This window comes from Cololabis saira, chromosome 13 (assembly GCF_033807715.1).
Source record: "Cololabis saira isolate AMF1-May2022 chromosome 13, fColSai1.1, whole genome shotgun sequence".
Taxonomy (NCBI): Eukaryota; Metazoa; Chordata; class Actinopteri; order Beloniformes; family Belonidae; genus Cololabis; species Cololabis saira.
The window spans coordinates 15792460-15817968 of record NC_084599.1 but is presented as its reverse complement, the minus strand read 5'-3'; the positions used below and the strand labels follow the sequence as shown (position 1 = coordinate 15817968).

The following is a 25509-nucleotide window of genomic DNA, read 5'->3' as shown; positions in this document are numbered from 1 at the left end:
TCACTGACCAAAGTGCTATACATTAAATAATATTCAGCGATATAAGCAGGGACCTGCCCATTTAGAGCCTTAAAAACCATGAGTAAAACTTTGAACTTAATTCTAAAATGAATGGGGAGCCAATGCAGGGAAGCGAAGGCAGAGGTGATGTGTTCACGCCTCCTTGTTCCAGTCAGCAGCATTTCGAACCAACTGCAGGCGCGTTAATAAAGACTGGGGGTGGACGACGTGAAGGGAATTGCAGTAATCCAAGCTTGATGTAATGAATGTGTGGATTACTTTTTCCAAGTCATTATAGGTTCAAAGCGATTTAAGGTGGGAGATGACTCGTAACTGATCAAAACAGTTTTTAACAACCGAGCTTATCTGTTTGTCAAGGCAGAGCCCTGAATCAAGTATAACCCCCAGCTTTCTGGCATGGGATTTAACGTGCAGATTTAGGGTGAGGTGAGCTACAGTGTTTATGGATTTGGGAGGACCAAAGATGATGACTTCTGCTTTACCACTATTGTTGGATTAAGGAAAGCACACCTTTAAGGAGGATCTGAAGATGAGCGTGTTAATTCAACAACACTGGCTCTTTAACTAAAATGCTTCTCCAACCTTGAACACAAGTGAAATCTCCAAATTAAAGGTGTGCCTGCAGGATGTAGGATCATTCGGAGAATGAAGTTTAAAGTGTCTGAATCTTGATTTAAATCTGATAAATAACAAAAACACAGAAGCTTGAAAAGGTCTGAAAACATTCCCAGTGCTCTGCACCGTCTGGAGTCGTGTGAACGAGTAGCTGGAGGAGGAGGGGAGTTGCATAAGAGGGCTTAGATGTTGATGGGATTCTTTTTATGAGCACATAGTTTTCATCCGTGTTCTATCTTCATCCATCTAAGTCGTGTCTCTTATGAATCAGAGTTTTCCTTTTCTTCTCTCTCTCATTCATCACTCACCCACTTCTTCTTCATCTACCGTTCTTATTACATCTCTGCTGCTTTTTTTTCCATCCCTTTCCTTAATGGCTCATCATTTACTCCTCTGTGCAGCTTTTGCAGGACACGCAGGCATCAGAGGGCCAGGTGGTGGTTCTGGAGGGCAGAGTCCGAGGAAGTCCTCCTCTGAAGGTCCGATGGTACCGGCAGGGAGAGGAGATCCTGGACTCTCCTGATTTCCGAATTCTCCAGAAAAGTGAGCCGCTGACAGACTTGTCGGATTTAAACGATTATCAGTGATGAGCACTAAATTGATCGCACATGTCCACTAACAACCAAATATATTTTTTCTCCTCCTCCTCTCTGCCTGTGACTGTGAATCAGAGCCTCGATCTGCAGCTGAGCCAGGTATGTTGCCCCAGGTTCATCCGAGTATGACTGTCAGTAATAACGCTGCTTTCATGTTCTGAACCTCTGTCAGTGGTTAAAATTAGTAATGGATTACAAGCTCTGTCTGGAGACTTAAAATGAGCTGCAGCTTTGATCATGAGCAGGGCCCAAAGTGAATGTGCAACGTGAAGGAGCTCCGGGGCTCCATTGTTGTATAAGGTGCACCACATGTGTGCACAAACAACAAAAACTGACAATATTTCACAATATTTCACAAACTTAAAATGCAGGAGTGTTATATCTATCCGATGTGCAGACGACTGATTCTAGATGGCTGACAGCAAAGCTCACGTTTTACATTAAATGCATACTTCCATATATCTAAATCCAGTGTAACAATACCGTTGTCGCCACTAGAGGAAAGAACTGTAAACGAATGACTAGAAGAGTTATGTAATAATTACATTGATTAGGGTTGATCCTAATACACAGACTGAACACACCCTTTTATCAATAACGATGAGAAACAGAAAGGATCCAGATGACAGAGGCAAGTAGGTACAGAAAATAACAACAATAACTTATCATAACTTATCATAACCAAAGGTGCTGCTTTAGCCGTGCCCATAAAAGTCCAAACAGATCTTCAAACTGAATCCAGACAAGGAGCTGATGGAGCAAGAAGCCAAGCTGGAGAAGATAAGCAGGAAATAAACCAATCAGGAAAACAAGAATCCGGTGTGTTCATCTGGGAAACCGTCCAGCGTGCAACTAAACTGCTCTATATCCCATAATGCAATTCAGCAGTCAGTCAGTCGGTTACAACGGTCTGCCGGGTTGTGTCATAGCACAGTTTTACAGTGAAATACTTCTTACTTGTGACAAACGCCACAACAAAAGGCAGTACATGCTTTATACTATATTATGCAGAGTATATAGTTTCAAAAACAACAAAATAAGGCCGAATGCACAAAGGAGGAAAAGGTTCTACAGAACTAAGCAGGAGGTTGTGAAAACCAAAGAGCAGAAGAAAAAAACTAATTGAATAATAAAACAAACATGAAACTGACTGAATACAGAACAAGAAACTAAAGCAAATACGGACCAAACACAGAACAGGAGCCTCACAAACGCACCACAAGGAGAAAACCAAGACTAAAACTAACGAGACCAATAGATCTTAAAACCAAAAAAAATAACATACTGTACAAGAGAACCCATTAGTCATGAAACTATTTTAAATTTCCACAGATTTCCATTATTCTTTAGGGTTTCGTAATATTTCATGAGTACTCCCTAGGAATTTCAAAACAATCTTAAAACGTTAACATAAAACAAATGACTGGCACACGTCCGACTTCATGTGTTGATACGATTCATCAGTTTCTTCTCTTCTTTTACTCATATTTACATGTAGTGCTCAACTTAGAATACATTTAATAAAATTATCCATTATTGTGCTTTTTTCATAAAAAAAAAAAAAAAAACTCAAATGTTACGTTTCAATATAATTTTGCAGAATCTATACATTGTTTTGGATGGATATCGGCTCGTTGAGTTGTGCAGAACTGCAAACGTGTCCTTATGTGTTTAAGAATGTGACTCAGTTGGAACATGAGGCCGTTTTTTTGACGATTTATTGCTTTCTTTTGGTGACTCTGTAAACACGGTGCTTTCAACATCGCCGCTGGCAGAGTCAGGAAGGTTGGAGTGTTGTGTTTGCGATCAGTCACAGAAGGTTGAGCTTTACGGCCTTTAGGGCCAGAGAAATGATGAAAACATAAATAGTAAAATACATGCAGAGTTACGTATCTCATGACAAAAACACATGCCTCAGAGAGCCCTTTAACCCCGATCATGATTACCTCACATTACAGTTACTGGGTTATGTCTCTCACAGCATTCATCATCGATCTATTACAGTCAGAAGGATTCCCTGAGAAAATTAACCCCAACATGTAAAAACACATACAGTAAGAAGATGCATGTGCACTCTGCAGTATTTCCCACCTGTGTGACTCAGGAATAAGTTCAGGCTTTGAGTCACTCAGACATCCCCGAACATCTGTCTGTCTGTCTGATCCTCGCGCTTCTCTCTGCTCTCAGTACGTCTGCATAGTGACTCATCAGTCTACGCGACATGTCATCATCAGGTTTCTGTGCAACGCGACTTGTGTCGTGTATGTCTTTCTTAAATCTCATAACAAACACATTTATGAAAGGTGTTGTTGGTATCTTTTGTTTTTAGAGGAGATCTGCACCCTGGTGATAGCAGAGGCCTTTCCGGAGGATGGGGGTCTGTTCTGCTGCACAGCGTCCAACCTGCACGGCTCCGTCAGCAGCACAGTCCAACTCTCCGTCACCCCAGGTGCGTGCAGTAAGAGACCCAAAGTAACGGCCAACAAGGTCAAGTCCTTCAGGTCCAGTTTCAGGTTCTGGGTCTCGTCATGTTGCCAGACCTTTTCATTTTCAGCTTTAAAGAAAAGTATTACGGTGATTATGGATTCTAAAATGTCATTTATGCCCTAAAACCACCTTTAGCACCAGCAATTATTGCTTTATCATCCAACATTTTATCTACAATAAAATGTCTTTAAAGAAGGAAATATTTTGAAAGTAAAATTCCACTGAGATTAAAGTAATCTATTCCCAAAACAAATGTGATGGATAATGACGCAGGTTAATATCTGATGCAGTAGTTTCCTACAGGCCTTGTGGTTTATCAGAGCTGTGATGGGACAAGAGCGTCGCTTGACTGTCTCTTGTTTTGCGTATTAATGTTAAATATGTATAAAAACAAAGAAAGGATGAGAGTTCAGCGGGACTGAACTTTGTCTGTGCATATCCTCACAGACCAAACTGTATTCACAGTGCTCACCACAAAGTTTAAAGGAAAGGCTGAATAAACAGGAACTGCATCACCCTGACTGGACCCAGCTGCTGTCTCAGATCAAATCAGCTCAGATATGTGTGTCTGTGTGCAATCTGTATGTAGTGAGGTATGTGGTGGCCAGAATAAAACTAAACATTGGCTTCAAAAAATGTTCCATTTTTCCTTGTTTGCTTCCGTCAGCGGCCGAGGACTCATCCAGCAACGGCGTGTCTGCCGATAGCTCCGGCTTTGAGGAGGCGATGTCCTTCCCTCCTCCTCCTCCACCACCACCCACAGAGATCAGCCTCCTGGAGCTGCCGCCTAAGACGCTGTCCCAACCTGCGTCCGAGAGTTTCCATGTCAAGGAGCTGCAGATCTGGCCCAGCGTGTCGGCTCGGCCTTCAGTCCAGATTAGCTCACAGGTGGAGGACAAAGAGCAACAACCGCTACACAATGGCCAACCTCCTAATCTCCCATCACCCCCAAGATTACCTGAAGAGATCCCACTCCCGCCCCCACCTCCACCTCCTCCTCTGCCACAGACTGACCCTGCAGCCCCAGCCCCCCCAAGTCCAGTCCATACGGTACCAGACTCCCCCCCAGCTCCCGGCAAGCTGTCTCCATCCCACGGGAAAGATGGTCCTCCACTGCCCACCAAGCCCAAACCCAAGCTGTGAGTACCTGATCTGCCCCCACCTGTCTCCACCCTGGTGACGATGCATGTCACCAGGACACAGTAAAGGAACCTTCGCAGGTGTGGTGGAAATGATAGTGTTGTGTCTCAGCTTTGTTTTCACGGGTTGTCAGAAGAATCACAGACCCGTTTTAGAACAAAATCATTCGTCTACCTTTATGTTGGTGTCAGTGTGGCTTCATGTGAGCCGGGGCCAGTTTTTCACTCTCTGTTTGTCTGTGGCTGTAAACAGATCTGTGTGGTTTTTGCTGGATGGCTCCTATTGTCTCTGTCTGACCTCTCACTGCATGCCCAGCCCAGGACAGCACCATTGTGTTGGCTTTTTTTCTTTTTTCCTGAGCACCTTTCTGACAGCTCTATAGGGATCAGGTAGTATGTCACTGTTGTTAGATAAGAGCTGGGCCGTGAATAGTTTTATTGTCAACGGTCCTGCGTTTGTAACGTCTGCAGTGAACAGGCTTTGTGTGCATGTCATTTTTCTTTCTCTTTTTTTTTTCCTCTTATCCTACTTACTGATGCATTTCGTCTTTTGCCTTTTTTAGAAAGAATATAGTGGATAGCTGAGGAGAAATGAGGAGGGAGTGAGAGAAGGCATGAGAAAGAGAAGGGCTGGCGTGCAACAAAACTCCACATTCAGACTCAAACCAGGCACGCTGCCATTACGTGGTTAGCATTTTAATCCCCCAGGCTTCCGGGACGTCTCGCTTGTACATGCTTGAATATTTGTAGACTATTCTTTCACTCTAATGTCTTTCTTTGAGGCTTTGTCTATTGGTCGGCCTGTCAGCCTTGATCACCACTTTGGAAGAGACTGAAATATGTTAAAAAACAATTAGACGAACAGTCATTCAGTTTTGCACAGACATTCATGAGGATGACTCCAGATGGTCTGGTTTTCACCTACAGTACCATTGTGGGACTGGCAGTTGAAGTTTAGAGTAAAATGTATTGAAAGTTTTAGATACTGAGATGGGAGGTTCAATAGAAAAGCATGATTAATATTGTCTAATCTCACTCCCCTCAGGATGAACTGTAGAAACCTCGGTGGTCCTCTCTCCTGGTCCTATTGTGGACTAGAGGCCACATTATAAAACCAGCCAGACCATCCTTGTATCTACTGAATTGGCCTGAAACCATTGATCATTCGTTACACTATGTGTCCTGACATGTCACTTTGGATGTAAGTGTTTGTTTTTCGAACCAATTACAAGAGCCGGCCGTACCCGCCCAGATTTAACTTCCATTTAAACTGACACAGATGCATAGCCGTGTCACTGTAAGTGGGGCGGCTCAAGCTGCAAAGGGAGTACAAACAGATGAATGAAAGGAATCCTAATGACTTAAATGATGGCCTAAATCTTCGGTTTGTGCAATCATGCAACACTTGGATGGACTGCTGTAAGATCTGGTCCAGATATTCAAGGTTGCCAGAGATGGATCTTTTTCCTTTCATCCAAACTTTCTTTTTAATTCTGTTTGATCAATGTTTTGGTTTATACGTACTGCAATTTACATTATGGCATTAAAAAATACACCCGCATTGCTGTTGTTAGCATGAAACCACTCACCTACTGTAAGTAAACAGCCTCACAGAAAAGATTTGTACACTGAGCCTTAACCTCCATTTTGGCAATCCTTGTCTTTGAAACGTTTAGTACAATGATGGTGTTATAGCAGGGGTGTCCAAAGTCAGTCCTTGAGGGCCGCTGTCCTGCATGTTTTAAATGTTTCCTTGCATCAACACACCTGATTTTAATTAATGCTCATCACCAACGTATGATCCAGGTCTGCACAAGTCTGTTAATGACACGTAATGACATGTCATTTGTATCAGGGTGTGCTGAAGGAGGGAAACATCTAAAACCTGTAGGACACAGGCCCTTGAGGAGCGGCTTTGGACACGCGTCATAGTATCGAACCACTGAATTCATACATCCCATTCAAAATAGCGAGTAAACGGTGGTGTTGCCATGGCTTGTGTTAGGCTGCATGTGAAGTTTGGTTACGGTGCAGTACAGCTCATGTCTTGCAATGCAAAGTCCAGCTGCCCTGCATGTGCACCAGATCCTCCTCCTCGGGGGCGCTGTCCCCGTCTGCTGATATAAATGCTATGACTTGTTAATTCTGTGCCTCCAGAGCTGGCGCTATAGACGGGGAGACACAAAACTACAGGTAAATATTTGACTGTGATGGTGATGCTGTGGATGTCGTTGAGTTCTAATACATTTTTGTTTTATTTCAACATTTTAGTATTACTCAATATTTGGAGGCTAATGCAGGATCAATATGTAAATCTGTAACCACAATTTATCAGACTCAGTGACTCATACCTTTTGTCATACTCAGGGTTAATTTTTCCCTGATAACACACTGTAAATACTGTTCATTTTGCACAAGAAATACCATTTTTGATTTATTTTGTTTCGTCACAGAGTTAAAGGACCGCTATTCTTTTTTCTTCTTGCAGAATTCAAAAATGTATGTATAATATATACTTGTTTCTTTTTTTCCATCAAAAGAAAATGACCAAAACAATCAGCTCCCAACTGTGGAGCAAATAGCGAGCGCGAGCCACCGCTCTCCTGCCCTCTCCCCTTTAAATTCTGTAATTACACAGTAAAAACAGCAGCCCTGCCATTAGGCAAAGATCATGTTTCTGCCAGACTGAACTCTGTTGCCTCAAGCAGCCCGTATGAACAGAAGTCCACGGCAGTCGCCCTGAAGACACCAAACTTATCATTTCGCTCATTTGACCCCGTCCGCTGTGCAGTGCTTCACGTACAGGCTGACGCTTCTGCCGCGTGAACCACGTGCTGCTGCACATCAGGGCACTTAAATCCCAATTTGTTCATTAACACATTGTAAAACCTTTTCTTTTTTTTCTAAAAGTGTATGTTCTTTTTAAAAAGCGACACCGCTTTGTAACAAAGCATTTTGTTAAGTTGCTGTAATTCTAACAGGACCAGTGGAAACTATGACCCGGATTTCTTGGTTGATTTAATAAGGCATTATAAAGACGGAAATCGTGTTTTATTGCATTTACATAAAGGCAGTGGAATCTGGACTGACTGACTTTTGTTACCTGAGTGAGCGATTTATTCATTAACCCATATTGCGTTGATGTGAAATACGGGCAAGACATAAAGTCGGTATCCTTTTTTTTTAATGCTGATCAGCTGATCATAGAAGGTTTCTGGTCTTTGGCAAATAAAGTCTCAGACAAGCAACACATTGCTTTTTTTTCCCCGCTGTGCCTTTATTTATGTAACAAAAATTAACCCTTTAAAAAAAGCATCATGTCCACAATTCCACATACCTCCTCACTGAGTCCAAAGTGTTTAAGGGAGTACGTTTATTTTGGGTCTTGCTAGTCATCATCCCTTGATGAACTGATCAGGTGTGCAGATCTCAATACAATGCCAAGAGGGAACGACATTACCAAAGGTCTTAGAGAAGCAATTGTTGCTGCACATCAATCTGGAAAGTATTATAAAGCAATTTTGTTGGTGTACTGTACTTCACTGCGAAAGTGGAAAACATTCAAGACATTCGCCAATCTTCCCAGGACTGGACGTTCCGGTAAATTAAATTGACCACAAGAACAGACGAAAATAACCCCAAGAGCTACTTCCAGACCCTACAGACCTCAATGAGCATATTAAATATTGATGTCTGTGGCAGCACAGTTAGAGCAACACTGAACAAGTATGGCTTATCTGGAAGGGTTGGCAGAAGGAAACCTCTTCTGACTAATAAGAACAAGGAAGCATGACTGAGGTTCACCAAACTGCATCTGCACAATCCACAAGACTTGTTGAACAATGTCCTGTGAACAAATGAGACCAAAGTGAAACTATTTGACTTTAATGCCTGGTGCCATGTTTGTAAATCATGGTTCTGGGCAAAAAACACCTCATACCTATTGTCAGGCACAGTGGTGGAGGAGTGGTGGATTTAGGATTGTGTTTCAGCCACAGGACCTGGACACCTTGCAGTCATTAAATCAACTCCTCTGCATAGGTAAATCTCTAAACAGAATACACCAGCAAATCTACAGAAGAATGGTTTAAAGAAATGAAAATTAAAAAAATCAAGGTTTTGGAAAGACCAAGTCCAAGTCCAGAGCTCAGTCTGATTAAAAATGTCATGATGGCAGCTCAGCAGAGCTGTGCGTAAGTGAATGTCAAATATCTCATTGAACTGAATCATGTATATGCAAATTTCCTCCTCAACCATGTTGGGGACTGCAAGAAATTATCTACTTTAGGTAATCGCTGTGAAAGATGGCTCCACAAGCTGCTGAAAAATAATAATAATACTTAAATGTGCCCATATGATTCTATTTTTGTTTAAATATTTGGTTTAATTCTTGTAAATAAATAATGGCACAGTGCAAATATTTCAACGTCATTGTTTGTTTGAGACTATTTTTTTTCTTAATGTTGCGAATCATCTTGACAAAGTCAGTAGTTTAAAAACAAAGCAAATGGTTCAAACTCTTAGATGATATAGGATGAGCATCTTGACTTTCACAACTTTAGTCTAAACACCCGATATTTCTGGAGCACTTCAGATTCAAGCGTTTGCTTAAAGGTAGACGTGAGTCATTTGTAACTATCTTCTGAAATGTTGGTACAGTGTTTTCACAGTTCCCAGGTAGATCAAAGAGAATTACAGTCATTATAATCAGGTAGATGTGCTTGTGGTCACAAATCTTAAATAAATTGTTCCTTCATTGTAGAAAAAACAGAGTGGAAGCCTGTATACAGCATGATGAGAAGGAGGAAATTGTTGTGGGACTTTGCAGGAAGGAATGGACTGCAGGAGACCTGGGGCCTCATTTAAAATGGAGTGCGTAGGATTCATACTAAAAGTGCACGTACGCTCAAAAGCCGAAAATGCCGTGCGCAAAAAAAAATCCGGATCAATAAAACCATGTGCACGCAGACTTCCACGCAGTCCAGCTGGAAGGTTGCGTAGCTGAATCCGCCCCTTTACACGCCCAGAAATGCATATGGATGAGCCTGCTGAGCATGCGCAGTGGCTTTCTGCAGCCTGTTTGGCGCAGATCCATGGTTTGGCGTCAGAATGAATGAGAAGTAGCAGCCACCGTGACACTGACTTTCACGGAGACCTAGATGTTGTAGATGATGTGGAGGACAGGAAAACCACATTATTTGGTGGTCACAGTAAAAGTTAGAATAAGTATATAAATAGTATACAATAAAATAAAGTGAGTGAGTGGCAGCACGCCGTTGCTGCGCTAAACGCCGTGAGTTCCCCGGCGCAACAGGGGGGGACATGCCCCCCGTCTTTTCAAAACCATGTTTTTTTTCCCCTTACTTTTTACAGTTTAAAAACTAACGGTAGGATCAGCCTTAAATTGCAAATTATCAAGACACTGTATGAAAGCGATACGAAAACGGCCCCGCAGCTCCGCTTCACCCCCCGCTCCCCCTCCTCCCCTCCCGTCTCCCCTCAGAGCTGCTCAGGGCGGGTTTATGGTTCCGCGTCAACGACGCAGAGCCTACGCCGTAGGTGCGCGTCGCCGCGTACACTACGCCGTAGGCTCTGCGTCGTTTTAACGCGGGACCCTAATTTAGGCACCATATACAAGCAGCACGTAAAGGTTTCACGCGCGCATAAAACTCATATATATGAAAAAAAATCTGTGTCCCTTTAGGGAAGAAATGAGGGGCTCCGTGGGGCTCCCTAAACGCAGCCCCTCATTTGTTCTGTCCTAAAGCGGTGGGTGAAGAAGAGGCTGAAGCAGCAGCAGCAGAGTCCTGACTGACAGCTTCAGAGCCGGCTGATCGTGTCCGTCTGTGTGTGAAGCTGTCACAGCTTCACACACAGACGGACACGATCAGCGCTATATTATTTTATTTTATTATTTTATTATTTTAAGCCTGACATATGTTGTGATATGTGATGACATTATTAAGAGTATGACATGAATCTGGCTTCATTTCACCACCTCACAGCCTGCCTCGCCAGTTCCCCGTGTCTTAAGTAAATTCTTACGGGAGGGTCCGGGTTGCCGTAAAGATACGCAGATTTTTCGGTTAGTTTTTTCTTTTTAGATCCGAGGATTTGCGTAGAAGGTGGCTTCCGCAACTTTCAGGCGCTTTTTCTGCGCAAGCAAGCTTTATAGATGAGGCCCCTGAGCTGTGAAAACAGACCTGGGTCGGTAGCTATTTGGGTTTGATGCCTGGCAGTGATGCCAGACATCAGGAGAAGAATCAGAGGAAATTCTCCAGGGAGAGGCTCTGATTGTCTGGAGGTTAACCAAGCTTTTAGAAAGAAAGCAATATATTTTGCTGAACGGATAGCCAGTGATCTGGAAGTATCTCATTGTATGTTCATCTAGAATTAACTTAACTCGTTTCAAATTGTGTCTCTGCACATAGTCACAAATGATTTGGAGGGTTTATGTTTTCACTGGTGAGTTTGTTGGTGTGTTTGACATTTTCAGATGTTTGTTAGCAGAAAACTGAAAGGAGGGTTGAAAAAAAGGTTTTTTCTTTCAGGATCACTTGCTTTGGTATATATGTGATATGTAATACAACAAAAGAAAAAGAAGAAATTGTTTTGGCATTGGAGCCTGTTTGATTGTATGGGTTAATCTGGAAAACAAGCCAGGGTCCCTGCAGAAAAGTATAGATGAAAAGCCAACAAGTATCTGTTGTATCTGCAACAAAAAGACACGGCCCAGACTTGAGGAATAACAGTCACTCAGTTCAACAACACCACTCATTTCAGTTTGAGGCTTAACTGCACACACGTGACACCCTGTAAAGTCATATCTCGACACAATGATAAGACCTGGCACTGTAACTCGCAGGCAAAAACACAAATCTGTGTCAAAGTAAGAGCTGACACTGCTGACGTTGTCAGCTTTCCTTTATCGGTGAACTTTCATGCTCACCTAATGTGACTTTTGCACAACCTGATATGACGACATATGCCTGCCAACCAGCCGGAGGCTGCATGTTGGCACTTCCTCGATACTTGAATCATGGTGCAGTACAGTACAGTTTACACGTGATCCGGCTGCATTACAGCAGGAAAGAGAAAAGAAATGCAACGACTTCACAGTCTGTGAAAAACTATCCAGGAGGACAAATGAGAAGACATTTAAGTGGTGCAACACGATGAAGGTGTGACTGCCAAGATGCTGGCCGGGATGATAATGGCAGAGCATTATATTATAGGTTTGTTTAATGTCTGGGTGGGTAGCGCACGTAAGTGAAGCGACAATTATGCATTCACCAGCTTAATCCCTCCTTCATTAGAACAGGAATCAACACTACCAGCTGAAATCGTTTTGTTGCACAGACTAGATCACAGTGTTTTTTTAAGCAAGCCTAAGTCTCATTTGTGATATAACTGAAGTTTTTTGTGTTTTTTTTGCAATTGAATCAGTTTTACTCAGTATGATGAAAAACAGGCACACTTTGGCACTTCACGGCACCTTGATTTAACTTTTACTCACTACACTGATTTAAGTGTTCCTTCAATAATTTTGACTTCTGTGCAGTTGAAAAGATGCTATAATTATGACTGATTGTGACGTGCGATATGTGGGTGGCTTGCATAGAGATGGTTGGAAGAAAGCAACAGAAGCTGCGCGTGTGAACTTGAACAGACCATACCGTGCATACAGTAAGCAGGGCCTGCACTTGATTATAAATAGTTTGAGATGATACTTTTAAGTGCATGCAGAAGCCGGCTGTCTAAGCAAAGTAAAACTCAATCTACATATTGTTGTGCAAAGAGAGCAAGTGGAAAGTTCTGGATTCAGGGGGAATTTCATGACCAGCAGTGTGCAGTTGTCCTTAGTTACTAATCATGATTGTAAGACACACAACTCAAACATACATGCATAGATGCTGCGGTGATGAAGAGCAAGCATGGGAAAAGCCGGTTTAATTTGGCCCGCATCTCCTGTAGCTTGACCTTATACCTTTCGATCCATGTCTGCTGACATAACTATCATACCAGGGAGATTAACTGATTTTTTGCAGAATTTCCAAACCTCTTTAACCCCGATGAAGTTGTTGTCAGGGAAACGGCATACAAACCGAAGGCAACAAACAGCTCTCCAGCAGTCCTTATTAGTCTTCTGCTGTTCCACGCACACGTTCATGCTGAACTGCTTCTTCAGTTTACAGTGGGAAGTCACAGCAAGTGATCTGTTTTTGTTCCCCATTCCTCCGTTTTTTTTTCCCTCCTAGAATAGCTGTTTTTTGGGCTTCTTGTGTTGAATGTACAAACAATCTGGTGTGTGTTTTCACCGGTGTCGCTCTGCTGAGCAAGAAGCTCGGGCAGTCAGGATTTGTCGCATATCTGCTCTGTGACTCAGAGCTTCCCCTCAGCAGTGTGTTTGTGTTTACGAGGTGCAAGTCATGAACTCTCTAATGAAGTATTAACAATCCCTTTCTTGTCGAGGTGTTGCTCGCGGTTTTTATAGAAAGCAGCAAACATGCGTGTTGGAGAACCACATGAAGCTCTGGCGACACACAGAGAGCTTTGCTTGTGGCTCGTCGCCATCACACGTCTAATTGGAAGTGAATGTAAAACACCAGATCAGCCTTCTAACGGATACCTTCGCTGGCCACATGCAAGGTCTCTGATTACAAGCGAATGAAAAGAAAAAAAAATAGGCAGAGATGAGGTTGTTTCTCATTTGGGAGGGAAAAGGGTTTGTGCAACTGAATAAAAAAGTGAAATGAAGTCACAGAGAGCAGAAAAGATCATTTCACATGGGCCTCCAAAGTAAAAGACGGACAGTCCTTAAATGGAAATGGGGGTGGGGGGGTCGGGGCACAGGATTGGTCGGGACGCCGGGCCAACAAAGCGCTGGATTGGTCGGACGGCTTAGAGTGACCTGCCTGGAATGGAGAAACTTTCCAAATAAGGAAGAGAGTTGTGGGAGCTAACTTTCATAACACGGACAGGGAGCTGGAAGAAAGAAAAAACAGGGAGTGATGAAAAGACGAACGAGGGATAAGAGGAGTGAGACACTCGGCAGGACGTATATTTGGGAGTTGACAACATGGAAACTAACCAGCCTCGGCGATCCCCTGTAGAAAACACTGAGAAACACCCAGATAAACACACATCAACCCCGCATACACACACACACACACACACACACACACACACACACTCAGAAGAGCACATTGTTTGTGAATGATATCAATCAACCTGTGACTCGATCCCGACAGCTGTTGGTGAATGTGGTGAGTGCAGTGGCCCGTGTGGCATTGACAGAATCTCCGACTTTATGTGATGACCACACAACTCCCACTTGTGGGGCTTAATTAGAGGGTGTAATAATGTGATGATGGTGTACTCTCATGACACCGCTGTCACTGAGAAAAGAAATGCTCTGAAAGCAGACAAGATCCCCACTGACTCGCCTCTCAGTGTCGGTGAGTCACCCCGCCAGGAATGACTCGTAGCACAGAGCAAGGAGGGCCCCCCCTCCCCAACGGCTGTTTGACCTCTCCCCAATAGTTTGACAAATTGTTACAAAGCACACACACATCACCCCACTGGGCCGTACCCCCTGTTCTCCCACCTCCCACCGCCATGTCGTGACTCATCATCACTCCCTGGACAGGGACTCTAAAAATAACTCCCAAAAACACAAATGATGAAATGGAAACTCCTAAATGAAACAAATAATCATCCCACAAAAATGAGAAATTCTTGTGAACATACTTCTGTGAATGAATCCATATCTGGCGGTTGTGACGGGAGTGTTTGTGCACACGCTGTCACACAGGGTTCATCTGTTACGTTTTATCAGAGGTCTGAAACAGAACAAGTGACGAAGCCTTCGTGCTGTTTGTCCTTGGCGTGTGGGGGGCCGCTTACCCTGGAGCTATGCTGACATATGATTGGTAGGTAATGTGTCCGTGTGTCCACAGAGAGGATGTTTCCAGCCAGTTTGGTAATAAATGTTAAAGGGGACCTATTATGGCATCTAATACCTATTTTAAACAGGCCTTGAATGTCATAAAAACAAGCTTTTGATTGTTTTTGCTAAATAAATTAGAAATTCAGCCATGTCTTTATCTTCCCATTCTCTAACCTCATTATCTATGCAGGATTCTGAGTGGGCGGGGCTATGATAATGAGGCTCTGTGCTGATTGGCTGCCTGAATGACGCGATACACCACTACAAAAAAATGGCGGAAGTTCCAGCCGGCCGAGTTAGTTGTGGGCGTGGTTTCACGCATCGGAGACCAACCGATGTAAATCGTGCCCGTCGTTACATAACGACGGGCGCAGAATCTGAACAGCTCGTAAATCCACATCACACTGGATGGCTCATCCGGGCGGCTGTACAGACACTGCAGAATTTGGTTGCTTTCCTCCTTCTCTGAGTTGGCAGGCTGAGGGGAGACCACTTTATATATGTTAAAGCAAGAAAAAAACGTGTTTTTCATAATAGGTCCCCTTTAACTTACAATAGACAAATCTCATCCGTGTCTCCTCAAACAGAAGATTCCAGTTTTATTCTCTCTTTATAAGTAATTTACTCTTTCAAGTTTTTAACACTCCAAAACAACAACAAAGTTTGTTTGTTTTTCTTTAATGCGGCTCTGACTAGTTTAAGTTTTGGCTCCAGAGACTCAGAGAGAAGTTCCTGGTCAGTGCAATGTGCGGCTTTTATTTTGAAAGGGGCGGCTGCTCTCGGGCAGGCTGCAGGCTTTTATTGTGGAGAGGAGGAGCTTTGAGGCAGACTGACTCACAGAGAGAGGGAGAGAGGGAGAGAGGGAGTGCGGCTGCGCCCGTCACCGTCTGGCCGCCCGGCGCTATATATGCCGCTCACACCTGGCAGGGACGCGCTCAGACACTCTCCTGCAGGGTTTATCACCACCACACATCACAACACTGCAGGTATGGCTTTGTCTTATCCTCTTCTGTCATATCAGCTCGTGTATCTTTAGCAAACTTGAGCAGGAATGAGAGAATGGCATTGGAAAAAAAAAAGGCTTACATGTAAATAGAGTCATATTGCTGTTTAACTCAAATTCTGAGGAAACTTTTTAAGATTATTATTTGCTTTACAAACATTGAGACAAGTATATAATACATGAATAAGATGAAGCAGAGGATCAATATTTGGAGCACAATAAGGACTTTTTTTTTCTCCATGTTCTTGGTGATGCTATTGCTGAAATCACAGGTTTTGTGAATGGATGTCTGGTTTTCACTGTTGGTTTAAACAGGACTGGATGAAGGTAGAGAGTCAGACTCCAGACAGAGGGAGCGTGACTCTGCGTGACTTCACCAAAAAATAGTTTGTTAGTTTTCTTTTGTCTGTATGACACAAGCTGACGGTGTTTATGTGGCAGGTTTCATTTGTTTGCAAGAGCGCCTCAGTGGAGTCAGATGGATTAGTTAACACAATAGGGTCTCTTGAGCAAGACAGCTTGTGTCTCAGTTGTGACTCTTTAGGTGACTGATTTCTTCACTTTTTGCCTCTCTTTCTCTCTCTGCGGCTCTTCTTCCAGTACCCCCCCCCCCTTTTTTTACTCCTGCTGTTAATCCCATTTGATGCCGATGTCTTTCCCACTCCAATCCAAAGAAGAATGTCTTCAGCATTCCTGCTGTAAAGAGGAGAAAAAAAAAGAGAAAAAACACTCCCCGTCTCACTTGGACAGAGGCTGAGGAACGGGGAGAAAAAGTTTAGATGGATGGATGTATAAAGAAAAAAAGCAGGTCTCAGTGGTCGTGGAAAGCTCTCCTTACCTCTTGCACTTTGATTGGAAATGCGAGCCAAGACCGAGAGTGGGGGAGAGTAATAGTGTTAGAAGAAAGAAAGAAACTAGGGCAAGGAGAAAGTGGGCGATAGGAGCAGCCAGGAGCTGTTGGCCTGGCTGGAATAAGAAAAACGCTCTGTGCTATGCTTTAAAGAGGGGAGGAGGGGGAAAGGAAAACAGTCTGGTTCTATTTTATGTGGTGTGTATGCAATTAGGGCCAGAGAGAAAGAGGGGGAGGAAAAGGAGAAGAGGGGATGGCGGTACCCAGGAAGAACCAGTGTTGAAGGCCTTATGAGAGGGGGGGGCGATGGACAGTGGATGGATGGTTCCCTGCAGCAGCAACCTGTGGAAAGCCTCAGCTTCTTCCTCCTGAAATCCCTTTATGTTACCGTCTGAATGCTACACACCCTTTATGTATCTTGATGTTGTATTGCAGTATTAACAGAGGATAAAGTAAAGTCTGTTCACACTTTTGGATACGGATGTGTCATAACAGTTTCTTGTCAAAAACTCCCTCTTTGGAGTGAATGTTTAGAAACCCCCAGATGGGACAGTTTTCCAGAGAAAAAGGAAAACGAACAAGTTGAGCATCATGACAAGAGCCATTTCCAGCAGATTTGATCAGCTCCTTTACCAACAGTCTCCAACGGTCCTTCAGATATCAGCTCTATCACTACGTCAAACTGCTCAAGGGCTTTAGACAAATCCCAGTGACGCATTACGTCGATGATGCAAGTCTTACTAGTGAATGCAAGGTAGCGGTGAAGCAGGTGAGTGCATGTGCAGGCCACTGTAAACAACACACACCCTGTTTTTACGCTCAGAAGTGGGCGTAATCTATTGTCGGGGACTTGTGGTCCGTGTCAGAGTTTGGGTCAAGCTCTGATCTTATACGCACTCTCTCCAGGCTGTGTAGGCGTGATAGTGGAGCTCAGTTTCACTTATTGTTAGATAAATCATTTATGAATGTCATGACCGTGCTGTTACTGAGTCACTAGTGTTTGCAGAAACAAACATGCAGGAAGGTGCAATGCAAACACGCTGGGTCTTTCACCTGTAAGGTGAACTCCCACAAGCCTTTTCTTGTCCGTCTTGGTGCAGAACCTCAAATCTCCTGGTTTCTGTTCATTGGCATCCACAGACTTTTAAAGAGAACAGACACCATCTCATCTCAGCTCCCCCCTCGTGTTGTTGTTTACAGAAGGAAACCCCTCATTACTGCCGATGTACACTCAACAACTTCCTGCACGCTTCCTGTCATCGGCTGACGGGGCTCATAAAGCAGCTCCATCTTTACTGCCAGCTGCAGAGCTGACGAGACACAGCTGCCTCTCGGTTGGCTTCAGCCTTGGAACAAGTTTCAAATGGACAGCGGGGTGTCGGGCATTACAAACTCAAGGGACAGGGGAAACTTGGCCATCCACAGTGTTCTGGTGTCAATTTATTGGAGCAACGAGCTGTAGGAACTGTAACTGCACGTGGCACATCTCACTGCTGAGCAAAGCACTCCTCCAAACATGGTACTGTCAGGCTGCTCTTTATTGGCTTTCAGAAACTTGACCTTTTTCGATCTTCCTTTTTCTTCGTGTTCCTGTGCCTTCTCTCGTCCAACTGAAGAATTTACAGGAAAGATCCAGTGCCGGGAGAGTATTGTTTTAAAACCACCAGGAAAAAAAGTAGAGAAGAAGTACGAGACGTCAGATTAACTCTGTTTTACAGTTGGAGTGACAGACAGAGGAGCTGGAGCATTTACTCTTTGAAGCGCGGCACTTTGTGGTCCAGTTGGCTCAGACCAGAGCAGCAAAACACAGGGCCGTTGGCATGACGACAGAGGAGCACTTCCCTCCTAATTCATCCCCGCTCTGCTGCGAACACCAAGAATAAACAAGCCAGATGAAAGCCTGCTCCGATTCTCAAGCCTTTTTGTGATTTTTCTTACAAAAAAGGTGCAGATCGAGCCTCTCGGAAGGATTGTGCTGTACAGCTGGGGGAAAAACAGACGGTTGTAGTGTCCTTGTCATGGCCGTTACTCTCGGGAGGAGGAGAACTGGAGGTTTGCTGCTGCAGAGTCTGGAAGACCTCTGAACCTTCACTAGTTTTCCATAAAACTATTCATGCAGCTGCAAATAGCACAAGTTGACCTTTTCATGCGCTGTTAAACATGAAGCGAGCGGCTCAACAAGGACTGAATACCAGTCTAATATGGAAAAATAAGAATACCATCAAGCTGAATGGTATTTGGTAAATGTCAGCTGCCATGTCATTGAATGTTAATTGAGATGCATGTTTTGCATCACAAAGAGCTCGTCGTGTAGCCTGAGAGAGCAGACCGACATCTAGAAAGATGTACCTCCAAAGTACATCTACTGGTCATGGTTTTCTTGACCGTACCAAGTCAGTAAGACTTCATTTTTTGAGAAACGACAAAGGTGTTATTTAAACTGGGGTATAAAAGCACATTTTAGGTTAAACAGATGATGTTATTTACAGCTTAATAGCATTTACTGTGCATTCTGCTCATAGTTTCTCCCCTCTGTTTTATTTCTTAAACTTCTCCAACAAGAGTAAAATAAGAACTTGTCAAAAACACAAGTAAACATAAGGCCTTTGAGGTCTTTCCTGCTGAGCCAGTAAAGCAGTGTGTGTGGAGGAGAGAGGGATGAGGCACTGAGGAAATTGAGTGGGTTTTATTTTTTCTTTTCTGCTGGAGCGGACGGGCAGGGTGCTTCTGCCTGACGCTGTGTGAACACAGCCAAAAAAGGAATGAAACCACCGCTGAGTGCTGCAAGCCTCGCTGGCTGCCAAACTATTCCTGTAAAAGCACTCTTTTGGTGGAGGCCTTAACAGGAGACCTTTGGGGAATGTAAAGGAAATGTATACAGACCGGGGGTACGTGTTGAGTTGATTGGTTGCTCCTGCAGCCGCCGAGTCCTGTAAAGAGAGCACCAGGCATGGATATGTTAGAGCGATCACAGTGGATGTTTTGTTTTTTAGTAAATAAGAGTGGACTTGAGTTAGTGAAGCCCCTTTGGAGCGGAGTGTAAGCCCTGCTACTGACTTGTGTAGCGGGTTTGTTACGCTACGCTGCCACTGTCACATATTCACTGGAGTTGTTTAAATGTACACCGCTGGGACCAGCGGGGAGGGGGGGATCCTCTGCACTGTCACAACGCTCCACTGACTATTCAACATCTGGAACAGATTTGGCCACGTGAACTTGGTGGACTGTGGACAACGTGCACCGCTGGGATGTACATTATATTCTGGAGGGAGAACTCGCATAGACACCAGACACTCTTCCATGTCCAAACTAGTCAAACCGTTTTCTTGATCCAATCATGGAGCTCCTGGGTGCTGTGGTTTTATAAAGTTAGTCCTCTTTAACGAGCAAACACTATGTACATTTACATTACATTTACATTTACTCACTGAGTCTAAGGAGAAAATCACATATGTTAATATTTATTGCAAAAGCATTACTGGGTAAACTCTAGCAGCTATAATACCAGATCATCAGAGAAAATTCTCCTCAAGGTCCCAAGCACTCGAACAGAGTTGGGTAAATCAGCCTTTTCCTTTAATGCACCGCAAGCTTGGAATGAGCTACAACACAAACTCAACCTTAAATATTTACCCTCTCTTAACATGTTCAAACACATGTTAAAATCCGTTTTTACAGAACAATGTCATTGTTTTTAATCAAGTGTCATTCTTGTCATGAATTCTTTTTAGCTTTCTGATCCTTGTATGTTTTATGTTTGTTTTTTGTTTTGATATTTTTTTTATTTTTTGTAAAGTTACTTGTCCTTGTATTTATTTTCTTTTATATGAAACTGAATTTATTTTTTTGCTGCTATCTTGATCAGGACTCCCTGGCAGAAGAGATATTGTATCTCAATGGGACTTTCCTGAATAAATAAAGGATAAATAAAAAATAAAATTTAAAAAGTACAGACATTTAAACTGGGGTCTACTATAGAAGGTTTGTTTGCGTTATCAGTCAAAAACAGTTTCTTCTTCTCTGGTGTCATCTGTTGCTGCAACATCTTTTATAAAGATCCAGTCTGCTCTGATAAGTTCGATACATGGCCAAAAACATAAAACCAAGCAAGCAGCTATCAGCTCTTTTAATTGTTCCAAAGTAGCCCCTGTATGATATCGTGTAAGTGAGCTGTAAAACGAAAGGGTAAAACCCAGCGGAATAGTTCAGAGTCTCATCAAAACCTTTAAGAGGTTTGTCTCAGATATCCTCAAAGACGAGTATTGGAGCCGATCACATTGCAACATTTTCTAACCTCCCTTTCTTCCGCAATGGCGTGACACAACAGTGAATCAACTGAGCTGGGGGTGAGACTGACAAAAAACACAAAGGAGTTCAAGATCAGGATCCATCTCCGGCAGAATGACACACAAGCATTACATTTCTGTTTCCTTGTATCACCAAGGCAGTCGAACAGGAGCCACACCTAACGGCCTGGCCGTCTTTCCTTACGGGACAGGAAGAGCTCCGTTTGAGCTGGGCCTCTCCATCATCTGCTACACTGTCTAAGAACAGCAGCAGAGCTGTTTTCATCACTCTTACACTTCTGGTCTGAGTCCTGCAGCATATTTGAAGTGCTGTCAACAGTCTGGCTTTTTAACATGTCTCAGTTAAGAGCTTTGAGTCTGATAAACTATCAGTTCATGCCGCCTGTGCTGTGGTTTCCTCCCCAGAAGTTGCACACACACCACTTTTTTGCGCCAAATTATCTGGCCTGACATGCCTGGCCTCACCTTCAGAGCCATGGAAAAGCTGCGTAGGCGACTCTTGCTGACAACTGTCAGGCTGAAATGTGCTGACGCTGTCCTCAAAATACACTTCTAGTGTCCAGTTTGTTTGTTTTTTAAGCAGCCGTGTACTGAGAGTAGTCGGATATACATTTGCATAAAGTTAAAACAGATGCACGGTTTTGAAGTTAAGATTGGTTGGTTGGGTTTATGTTCTGATGACGGTCTGGTCTTTGCAGAAACGCGGCCCAGCTGAAGCAGCTGCAGGACCAGATTCTGTTGGAGCAGCAGGAAGCAGACACCTGGCAACGGCAGCAGCAGGAGCAGCAAAACCAGGACATCCCGCCGCCACCCCAGCAGCCGCTCCAGGAAACACCTCCACCTGCTTCTGCTTCTCCATCTCCACCTCTCCCCCCTCCTCCCTCCTTCCAGGAGCTGGAGAGCAGCACAGCCATGCAGGCCAGCACCTTCAACTACGCCCGGCCCAAGCAGTTCATCGCCGCCCAGAGCCCCGGCGGGGCGGGCTTCGCGCCGCAGTCCTCCGGCTCCTCCGGGTCCAGCCTGTCGTCCCCCATGTCTCCTCCCACCTCACACAATACCTTCAACCGGGTGGCCCTGCCCCCCTTCACCAAGTCCGGCAGCGTGGAGTCTCCCACCTCCCCCTCCTTCCCCCCTCCGCCGCCACCCTTCCTCAGCAACCTGTCATCTCCATCAGGCCCCGCCCACGACTTCCCTCCTCCACCACCGCCCCCTCTCACCATGTCTCCATCCTACTCAGATATGTCCTCGCCCTTCTCCTCCGTCCCTCCATCTCCTGCATCCAGCTTCCTGTCCTCGGTGTTGCCCTCCACACCTACCACACCTACCACACCTACCAGTCCCATCGTCAACGCCCTGGGCCTTCCTAGAGGAAACGGGACTGTGTGAGTTGTGCTTCCCAACTACATTTTACACCCACAGCTTTATTTACAGAACCAAACGTCGAGTTAGGTGAGCTGTGCACGCTCGTTATCGTGCCAGAACAGTGCGTCGCAGGCGCGAGAGCCGCTCTCTCTCACACACAGACCTGCTTTCAACTGGGGGCAGGATGTCTGCAGCTGGCTGGGAAATGACATGTTTACTTTTTTTTTTTTTTTTTAATCCAGCATGTTTACAGGAAAATGTTAACTAGAGAGGACACACTATCCCAAATACACAGTCTGATGGTGAAACTATTAAAAGGTTTTACCAAATCAAATAACCATCCACATTCTGGACTTATATGTTTGAGCCAAGTTGGTCATTTATGGGTTAGCAGATAAAAGTTGTCGGCTGCCCTTGAAGGAGAAAGTTCTTCCTTCTCCTCCATCATGGACATTCCAGCTTCAGCTCTTCACCAGTTATTGTTTCATCAACCCCTCACTCGCCCCTGCACTCCCCCTTTCACCCTGACATTCCTGCTGCAGCCGCAGAGAGATAAGAAGACACGTTGTGGAATGCAATAGCTGGAAATGTCCAGATAAGCAGGCAGGGAGAAAGGCAGAGTGAGAGTAAAGGAGGAAAGAGGAATTGAGATTGCATGTGTGTGTGTGTGTGTGAGTGTGTGCATCACAGAGGAGGAAGAGACTTTAGTGTTGATAGAGGTCTCTGATTTGTCCTTCTTTCAGCAAAGCGTTCCCCAGGAAGTCCTCGGTCACCAAGACACCTCGCGGCGTCTCTGACTCGGACATCCAGGGATCCAAGGATGCCGTCATTCAGGATTTAGAGAGGAAACTGCGTTTTAAAGAGGAACGGCAGAGCAATGGCCAACAGGTGCGCCTTTAATCTGTCTGTGTTTTATATCTAATCGAGACATCAAAAGACTGCGTGTGAACAGGGATTGAGCGTGTTCAGTAACACGTCATTAACACGGATTAACAAGCCTCTCAAAAAAAGAATGGTTTATAAAAGTGCCTAAAAATAAGCTTTTGTTTCATGCACCGTGAAATGAATTTGTGACGTTTTGCGCAACTGACACACTAACCCTCGCTGACCCCATTAATCCCTGCTTCCAGAAGTTAACCTATGAGGAGAAGATGGCTCGCAGACTGCTGGGTGCTGACAACGCTGCCACAGTCTTAAACACACAGGACACAGAGGACGAGCCGGTCACACAGGTACGGCGGCCCCTTCATCAGGATCCATGCACACTCCTGAAATCACACTGGCATGGAAACATTTAGCAGTTATATATTTGTTTTTCTTGTGAATCCTCTGTTTTGCATGATACATCACGGATGCATCTTGATCACCAGTTTTCCCAAACGTCCTGCAAACTGCGACCCCACCCTAACGTCACTGTAAACACGATTACGTCCTCTGGGGGAACTCTTGCAAGCCGCTGCAAAGCAAAGCTGCTGCAAACATGCTGGAGAGTAACAGCAAATAAAAGCTAATGATTGACTGCGAGGCAGCTGCCAGCTATGTAGGAATGCACATGAACGGCACGTCGTCCCCAGGTGGCCGTGCATCTCAAGGACGGGTTGGAATTTTACAGTTGCTCCAATCTGCAATACGTTTTAAATTGTCATAGTATAAATGTGTAATCACTGTGCACAATCATACAGCGTGTGACAGTAAAGCTTTACTGACCCAGTATCGTCCTGAAGTCACGTAGCAGATCACCCATAAAAAAACAAAACGCAGAGCAAAGGTTGCGTCTGTGTCGTCAGGTGAAACCCACACCTCCCACACCTGTGTGCAGCCGTTTCTATGCATGAAGAGCACCAACCTTTCTGCAGTGATGCACTGAAATACATCACACCCTCAAGGACTTGTGTTTCCCACAGTGTGTTGCACAAATACACAACGACACAAGAACAAAACCTGTTTTTTTTTCTCCCAACAGGAAGACAAGTCAGCTGATAGGGAATCACATCCTCAAAAGGTTGTTGAAACCTCCTTCTGACACCTCCTGGGTTTTTTTTCCTCCTCTTTGTGTAAAATGTCACCGTGTGAACACAATGTCACAATAAAGATCTCAGGTGTGCCAGTGCTTTGACCCAGCCAGGGATTTCACTGATAAGGAGACAAATGTTGAACAATAGTGAGCTTCACGGAGTCTGTTTTTGATCACCCGGCTTCCACATCCACTGCTCACTTTGTGTTTGTTCTCAGCATTCAGAAAAATCACAATATAAACTGTAAAAATGTGCATAAAGAGTTTATAGTGTGTTATATGTGTCTGAATCTGCATCTTTCACTGAATTACAACGTACTGAAGCATGTTGTTTTACAACAGCTATCTGTCAGCACCTTTTTTTTTTTTACAGTGCATGCTGCAGCCTTGAATTAATTTGAGACTGAATTAGCAATTAAACCACTTTGCTTTGAAAAATTAACACGATAATGGCTTGAAAAGATCACGATGAACCACTTCTATGAATGTTGGGGCTGTGAACAGCTGAGTTAGTCGTGGAGGAGAAATGCCAGCTCTCCAGCTGCGCCCGAGGCCTGTCATTATCTGTGTGATGTGTCATCTGACGGGGCTGCTCCGCAGATGTTCCTCGCTGCCTCTGCAGACCGATGAGAGATTGGTGGAGTTGTTGGGGAAGTAGGAGCAGCTCATCTTGGGAAAGAGAATTAGGAAATGCAGGAAGTCTAGAAGTTAAGGTCACAATGAAGAGAGAGGTTAATGACTGTGTTTGTAGACGGAGGGATTTGCTGGTAGCTCTCTCCACACTTGCAGGCGTGGTCTCACGGCCCGCTCTCTCACTGCTCCAGTTCTTCGGCCTCAGTCTTCCTCTAAATCTGTCTCTTTCTTTGGCATTCAGGAATACAAAGTGTCCAGCTTCGAGCAGCGCCTGATCAGCGAGATTGAATTCCGTCTGGAGCGTTCTCCGGTGGAGGAATCGGACGATGATGTGCAGCACGACGAAGACTCCGCCGGCCACGGGACGGCGCCGTCCTTTGACCAGAAGCTCAAACACTACAAAGTGTTCGAGGGCATGCCAGTCACATTCTCCTGCAAGGTCAAAGGAGACCCCAAACCCAAGGTGGGACAGTTTACTTAATGCCACCACCCTGGATTAAAGTAGAGGGCTTATTGTTGCTAGATAAGAATTA

The 25509-nt window shown here is 44.4% G+C and overlaps 1 protein-coding gene across 7 annotated transcripts in view; it reads left to right on the top strand.

Moving 5' to 3' along the window:
- palld (palladin, cytoskeletal associated protein) overlaps positions 1-25509 on the top strand; it is a 60758-nt gene that overhangs the window by 29075 nt on the left and 6174 nt on the right. For 3 of the 7 annotated variants that reach the window (XM_061737947.1, XM_061737952.1, XM_061737953.1), the window contains 10 exons: positions 1038-1179; positions 1308-1331; positions 3562-3681; positions 4387-4858; positions 7016-7051; positions 21666-22349; positions 23073-23217; positions 23460-23561; positions 24293-24331; positions 25218-25439. In XM_061737947.1, the coding sequence (XP_061593931.1) occupies positions 1038-1179; positions 1308-1331; positions 3562-3681; positions 4387-4858; positions 7016-7051; positions 21666-22349; positions 23073-23217; positions 23460-23561; positions 24293-24331; positions 25218-25439 (1986 nt within the window). The remainder of the gene's footprint in view (positions 1-1037; positions 1180-1307; positions 1332-3561; positions 3682-4386; positions 4859-7015; positions 7052-21665; positions 22350-23072; positions 23218-23459; positions 23562-24292; positions 24332-25217; positions 25440-25509) is intronic. The other 4 variants (XM_061737948.1, XM_061737950.1, XM_061737949.1 and 1 more) reach the window with 4 other exon arrangements.